General features: G+C 44.3%; 1 protein-coding gene across 1 annotated transcript in view; it reads left to right on the plus strand.

Annotated features, from left to right (window-relative positions):
• NBN (nibrin) overlaps positions 1–4,838 on the plus strand; it is a 54,493-nt gene extending 49,655 nt beyond the window's left edge. Inside the window, exon 16 of the mRNA XM_075270307.1 lies at positions 4,721–4,838. Within this exon, the coding sequence (XP_075126408.1) occupies positions 4,721–4,754 (34 nt within the window). The 3' untranslated portion in view covers positions 4,755–4,838. The remainder of the gene's footprint in view (positions 1–4,720) is intronic.
• Positions 4,839–7,773: the final 2,935 nt, after the last annotated feature.

Below are 7,773 nucleotides of genomic sequence, written 5' to 3' on the forward strand. Positions count from 1 at the left end.
CAGCGGTGCAGAGAAGACATCTAAAGGTAGGAGAAGAATAACCTTTCTTAAGGCTATTCTTAATGTAATTTTATTGATAGAATCCCTTTAATTCCAAGTTATCCAGGCCCTCGTGAACTTGTACAAGTTATCAGCTATAAGTGGCTGAAACATGTAAAACGGCAGGGCCGTGGAAGTCCTTGCTTGTGATTGTCACTACATTGTGCTGTGTACCCAATATCCCATTTAAGGGGCATACAAGCTATATGAGACCTAGTGGTGTGTGAGGATCCTACTATTCAGACTCCAGGATTTAGGGAGTGTCATATGTACGATGCAGCTAGGGAGGGAGACTGATGCCAAAATGGATCCTATAGTTTTCTATGGCACAAGAGGTATCCGTTCTAGCGCCGGATCTGTTCCTCAGCCGGGTGGAATAACATTACTTGCAGCGTCTGGTTCCCTTAAAATTTCTTCAGCGCCAGGTGCTGCTTGAAGACAAATGCAGCGGCACCCGGCATTCTGCGCAGTCTATGTACAGCACTGAAGCGGGACACAAATAGGCTTTATCCCGGGTTATTTGGGGCACTCGGGTCCATAAACATGAGTTGTTGGTTTGGTATCCCACACGTAGGCGACAGGTTCCTTCTTTCAGACTGACACATCTGTATTTGTTCGGTCTATTTATTCATTTTAATTTTTTTCTAGTTTGTGTGTAAAATCAATTTTCTCTGAAATTCTCTCTTTTATGGCCAATCGCACAAGTCCATGAAAGCTTGTAATGGATTTTCCACACAGGGTTATATACAATGTACATATGATTAATGGATAGAGGTCAGGGAAGTGCCAAAGAGATTTCCTTTCTTGGTTACTGTGTCTATGGAAGTAGGCCGGAGCCATACCTGTCTGTTATTGTCCTCAGTATCCCATTATAGTCATTTCTAATATAGATTTAATCCTATGCTTTATATGGATTTTGTGAGCTTAGTTGCACATAACTCAGTAATAGTGCAGGGCTGGGGTCCTGGGTTTCGGATCTGACAACGTGCATCTGCATCAAGTCTGTATGTTCTCCTTGTTTGAGTTGGTTTCCTCCAGATACTCCAATTTCTTCCCACACACCAACAATATACTGATAGGTAAAATTGGCTTCCCGTAAGACAGCTGATCCTTATGGGTGTTGGGCAGGGGCGTAACTACCATAGAGGCAGCGGAGGCGGCTGCCACAGGGCCCGGGCCATTAGGGGGCTCGGTGACAGCCGCTACCGCTGTGTTTTTTTTTTTTTGTTTTTTTTTTTAAATAGGCCGTTACAGGCCCTATTCACTTGCCGATCCTGGCTGGGCCCGGATCGGCAAGTGACACCGCGGGCCCCACAAATACTATCATTATACTCGGGGGTCTTTGCAGACCCCCGAGTATAATGATCGGCGGATTGGGAGAGGTAAGGAACATAACAAACAGTGTTACTTACCTCTCCAAGATCCTGCCAGGCCTCCTTCCTGACGTCTCTGACGTCACATGAACCCGGCCTGCGTCCCGGGTCATGTGACGTCTGACGCCATTTCATAAGGACACCAGCGGAGAAGACAGCGTGGGAGCCGGAGACAGGTAAGAAACAGTGATTTTTTTAATGTTTTTATTCCCCCGGGTCTCCGATTATTATACTCTGGGGTCTTTTCAGATAATTGTTTATGGGTGTCCACTATGGGGCATAATACTGTGTGCATGGGCCACTATGGGGGATAATACTGTGTGCAGGGGCCACTGTGGGGGATAATACTGTGTGCAGGGGCCACTATGGGGGATAATACTGTGTGCAGGGGCCACTATGGGGGATAATACTGTGTGCATGGGCCACTATGGGGCATAATACTGTGTGCAGGGGCCACTGTGGGGGATAATACTGTGTGCAGGGGCCACTGTGGGGGATAATACTGTGTGCAGGGGCCACTATGGGGGATAATACTGTGTGCAGGGTCCACTATGGGGGATAATACTGTGTGTGCAGGGGCCACTATGGGGGATAATACTGTGTGCAGGGGCCACTGTGGGGGATAATACTGTGTGCAGGGGCCACTGTGGGGGATAATACTGTGTGCAGGGCTTACTAAGGGATATAATAGAGTGCGTAGGAGGGGGTCGGTCGAGGTCTTCGACGTCGGTTGGAGGGGGGGGGGATGTCAAAAGTTCACCACGGGGCCCCGCCATTCCTAGTTACGCCACTGGTGTTGGGGATGAGCGCCTGTACAGCCGCCGCTAACTCGCCTTCTCCCTTGTATGAGAAATCCCATTACAAATGTGTGACTTGTGTCCTACACAATAATGCTGTCCACATACACGACACCAAACAAGAATAGACCCCCAGTAACGGCTGACAGGATGAGGTGACATCTTTGCGCCTGTCCAGGGCTAAAAAGGTGGAACGGGGAGCTGACAGATGACATTGGTGCTTATCTGGCAGACCTAAGACATATGGCCCAGATGGCTAGTGTCGCCCCCGATCACGACATCACCCAGGGTAATCCTATAAAGCATGATTCAGGTTACGTGTCATCGTCATAGAAATTGGCAATTATATTACCGAAGCAAAAGCAAGACAATAAAGCCGTCATTACGTGTCCCAGACAGCGGCCGCCGGCTCTGCACTATACATTCTATACATTAAGCTCTTGTCACCGCCGGCACGCCAGCTTATTTTCAGTGGTTTGTTTGCCTTTTCCTTCCTGTCATCTATGAAGGATAATCGGGAGTTGCTTGGAAACCACAGCCGGCTACAATTATATTCCTAGCTAAGTCATGATGCAATGTGGCTGCCGCGTGCCCCAGCTAAGTAAAGGGGATCTGAGGAAGGAGAAGACGCTTAAGCACTTTATTGTGGGAGACGCACGGCTAAGTCCTGACACAGCGGCGGACATGTCACACTGCTTATTTTTATACAGGATTATTGGGTATGGTTTCTAAATGGTCTACACACGGCCAGACCCCTAATAATAGGGGGCATTTCCACCCAGGCCCTGGTGCCCAAAGTGCTGAATAGACACAAAAAAAATCCATTTGTTCTGTTGAGCACCACATGCAGCATACCGTATATACTCGAGTATAAGCCGAGGCCCCTAACTTTACCACAAAAAACTAGGAAAACTTATTTACTCGAGTATATTTTTTATTTTTTTTAAACTTTTCTTTTTTATTTTATTCACTATTTTATGGGAGATTCTATACATTACTAATGTGGCTGGTCAGGCAACCCCCCCCCCCAAAAAAAAAATAAATAAAAATAATAATAATAATTTTTCTTGCTTGCCTCGAGTATAAGCTGAAAAACTTCCGCCATTACCGTCATTTCTTACTCGATTGTCTTTTGTCATTTAATTTTAGAAACTTGACAGTTTTACAGAAAATTAAAAAAAAAAATTGCAGATTTATTTTTCAGATTTGCTACAACAGTTTTTTTCCCCCCAGCAGATGCATTACCCTGTATCCTATGGCTTCTTGCATACATCACATATAGGGTGTTGTATAGCGACATATACTGTATGCTATCTAACAGGAAAAGTAACCTCTGTATGAAATTGAGGCATGTTGAGGTACACTAGCGCCTCCATAGTGCTGTAGTTCGGATACTTGTATGAGCAGTTAACCTGGGTCTATTACCTAAAACTCCCTTCAAAAGTTACCTATAGCTGTAGATATACAATATAGTCATATAGTTTTATCTCCTCCAAGTTATAATAAATGGATAAAAATTAGAGATAAGCGAGTAGGTGTTCGATCGAATACTATGGTATTCGAAATACTCGTACTCGATAGAACACTACTAGAAGTTTAAGGTTCGATGCAGAACCAGCGTTGATTGGCAGAATGCTATACATTCTGCCAATCAACGCTGGTTCTTCTCTTACCTTTAGAAGTCTTCTCCGTCCACGAGTGACGTTCGGGCTGGATTCTCCTTGAAGTCTTCTCCGTGCAGCGCCTCCGCGGCGTCTTCTGGCTGGAATTCACTCTGCATAGGCATCCGGCCTAGAGAGAGCCGACTGCGCATGCGCAGTCGGCTCTGCTCAGGTGTCGGGCCGGGCAGAGCAGACTGTGCATGCGCAGTCGGCTCTGCCTAGGCCCCGATGCCTAGGCAGAGTGAATTCCAGCCAGAAGACGCCGCGGAGGCGCTGCGCCGGGAGAAGACTTCAAGGAGAATCCAGCCCGAACGTCACTCGTGGACTTGGTAAGTATAATTTTATCGAATTTTGCCTACCCCTGAAACGAGCATTTCCCCCCTATAGACTATAATAGGGTTCGAAATCCGTTCAAACAGTCGAACAGTGTGTGGCTGTTCGAATCGGATTTTGAACCTCAGACATTTTAGTGTTCGCTCATCTCTAATAAAAATATCAGATGTAGATTTATTTATTTATTTATTTTTGATAAAAAAAAAAGATTCCAGGTTTGTCTGCACTGGTATTTTGGGATGTGTTGCAATGGTACAGCACTGAAGCAACCGATTGCGGTGACACACTAAGAAAGTCAATGTCACAACTTCCTATACCCTGGACTGGGGTTTGGTAATACTATCGAGTAATTTTGGAAATCCTAAATACTGTCAGATAAGGCATGATGATAGAAGTGTAAAAGCGTGGTTCCAAAAATACTATTCTCACTTTTTTTTTTTTTTGCATATTTCTAGATTTATGACCATTATAATGTATTACATTGTAAATTGAATTTTGGTTCATTTTGTTTCTACAGGTATAATCCTAGAACAGACAAGAGAAGACGATAAGGAGACTATAGGGTTAAGAAGGGATGGTGTATAATGCAAATAAACGTTTATTAACATTGTGGGTGAGCATTGCGTCATGGGATCATTACTTATATATTACCCGAATCGGAGACCTGGCTTTCTGTAAAGTCATGTCTACAAGGCTTCCATACATATAGGTTACTTGTCCTCCTGAAATTAGGGCAGCGCCTCTTCTGTTGGCCAAGTCACTGTACGGTTACACTATGTAGTGTGGATGTCCATCTAAACTTATAAGGAAGTATATGGTTGGTGGGATTGTCAGGGGTCTTCAGATGATCTTGATATCTATATATTCTATATCCCATTCCCTTTATTAGCCAAACAAACTTTTTCACGCAGGGAAGCCCCATGTAGTGAGCCGCCGCCAAAAAATGCTGTGGAAAAGACCGCAATGGAAACGCATTTTAGTGCTTTCCGCAGCATTTTCCTCCCTACGGACTTTCTGCCCTGTATTGTACCTATACAGAAAACACCAGCGTTTCCGGAAGTATAATGAACATCCCGCGACTTACAAGAATTTTTGAAACGACAGCATTTCCGCTGCAGATTTTTTTCAGCAATGGCGTTAGCCAGAAACCTATTCACTTTGCAGGTAATGTAAAACGCGCAGTTATTACAACATGGGGGCCCAGGCTAATGGTGTTTTACGATCTTCAGTTAAATTCTTTACATGCAGTAAAGATCGCCTGCTTGGGTGACAGCCCTTGCTTTAATACAGGCAGAGGCCAGGATGAATATGCTAAGAGATCATCTCAGCAAGCCCTGGTAGCATCAATACAAATGTACAGCACAGAGCTGTACAAGATAAGGAAACCAGAGATTACTCTACAGCAGACCTGGGCAATGTCCGGCCCAGGGGCCACATCTGGCCCTCTGACTGCTTCTGTCTGGCCCGTATAGCTAGTGGAAGTTTGTTCAACGTCCTGTGATGACGTCATCACAGCCTATCACCAGGATAGGCTATGACTCGTTAGTGGGTGGAGCCACACAGGACTGTGTGCTTGCTGCAAGCTGCGAGAAGATGAAGAAGAGAAGAGACAGCAGGTGTGAGCAAGAGGGGGGACTAGGGGCAGATGTAGGGGGCAGTTAAACTGAATGCACATGGACATTAAACTAGGGGGAAGATGGAGGAGGATATTAAACCAGCTGGGGGGGAGGAGGAGACATATCTGCCTCTAGTTGCCCCCAGTTTAATGTCCCCTCTAGTTTCTGCTAGTTTATACTGGGGCACCAGGAGAGGGACCTAATACTGTGGGACATTTGGAGGGAAACGTTATAATGTGGGGTGTATAATGTATGGGTGACTGTAGGAGGATTATACTGTGTGGGGGCACATGGAAAGATGATTGAGAATGGGCGGAGTCAGTGTAGAAGTGGGTGGAGCTAAATTTACCACAGCGCACATAGCCCTTTAGAACCGTTACAATTTCTCATGTAGCCCCATGGGAAATTGAATTGCCCACCCCTGCCCTAGAGCTTAGGATGACATCAGGTGAGAACCTCGATCCAGGATAGCCACTTGGATGAAGACGAAGACACAGGCCAGATTTTTTTTCTTGATATAATTTTATATTGCATAATATAAAGTTGCATTTCAACAACCATATTTTGCACAGCAAATTGTTACATACAGCATCTGAATAGATCTTCAACTTTACACAGCATTATGTGTGAGTAGTGTACGGATGTTTCACAGAGAAACTATAATGATCATGGCAGACATTACACATTTTGGGCCTTCTAAGGTTCATCCATCTAAACATGACATATCCTAAGAGGTTACATACAAACAAAAATAAGGAATGTAATAAGTTCTAATATACTGGAAAATGCAACAACATAGTAAACAATTCATAGGAGAATGGTCTCAAACCATCTTCTGCAAGGCATAAGGGTTCTGTACTTGTAGTACATAGGGTTCAGAGGACTGAACACCGCAGCAAGAAAAACATTCACTTAGGCCAGGCCGACACATACAACTTCTGCTTATCTCTATGGGCAAAAGGTACGACATGCAACTTAAACTTCTGCAGAAATATCCGACAGACAAGAAACAGAAGTCACAAACTACTCCGTTTTATCAGGTACAAGCATTAAAGTCAATAGCAAGAGTTTAGAAAAATGGTGTGGTCACCTCCTTTAAACAGCGCCACACATGTCCAATGGCTGGGTCTGGTATTGCAACCAAGTCCAATTTACTTTGTGTTAGAGGGGGAAAAAAAAAATTATATATATATTATATATCCCCTCAATTACGTTAGGCTAAATTTGCCAAAAGCCATCTTGAAGACGCCTCCGTTGACAGGCTAACTACCCTGGGCAAATGGGTGGGGTAAGTTTTCTACATGGACAAACAGAGATAAGTGCCTGGCAGGCATTTTCAATGCCACGTAGCAAGATTTGAGTGGAAGAAGCCATTCCATGGCTGTAGCCAACTCAACCACAATTTTTTTATTTTCTTGATTTCATCGATCACATCTAACAAATGTTACTAACCTATAGTCTTATCTATCCAGGACTAGACATCGCTGTAGGTAAAGTGCTCCAGACCATGTATGTGTCTAGTGAAATAGACACCGACCACCATACTATTAATGGCACAAAATATTAGAGCACTTAATTGGCAGAAAAGTCCCATGTTATAGCATATACAGGCGTAGACTGTGTACCAGCTCAGCAAATACTGCACAAACTTCATTGTCCTCTCTCCACTTTGGATCGGGGTATCAGTATAGAAGGTGCAGAGGATCCTAGAAGTCTCCATTGGGAATAGCTACAAAATTATCCTACAAAGAGGGGCAAGACGGTGGCTCAGTGGTTAGCCTTGCAGCACTGGAGTCCTGGGTTTCAATCCCACCAGGACCAACATCTGCAAGGAGTTTGTATGTTCTCCCCGTGTTTGTGTGGATTTCCTCCCATTCTACAAACACATACTGATAGGAAAAAAAAAAAATGCTTTTTTAACCTCTAATAACCTGGTAATTGTGGTTTAGTATTA

This window comes from Leptodactylus fuscus, chromosome 4, assembly GCF_031893055.1.
Source record: "Leptodactylus fuscus isolate aLepFus1 chromosome 4, aLepFus1.hap2, whole genome shotgun sequence".
Classification (NCBI taxonomy): Eukaryota; Metazoa; Chordata; class Amphibia; order Anura; family Leptodactylidae; genus Leptodactylus; species Leptodactylus fuscus.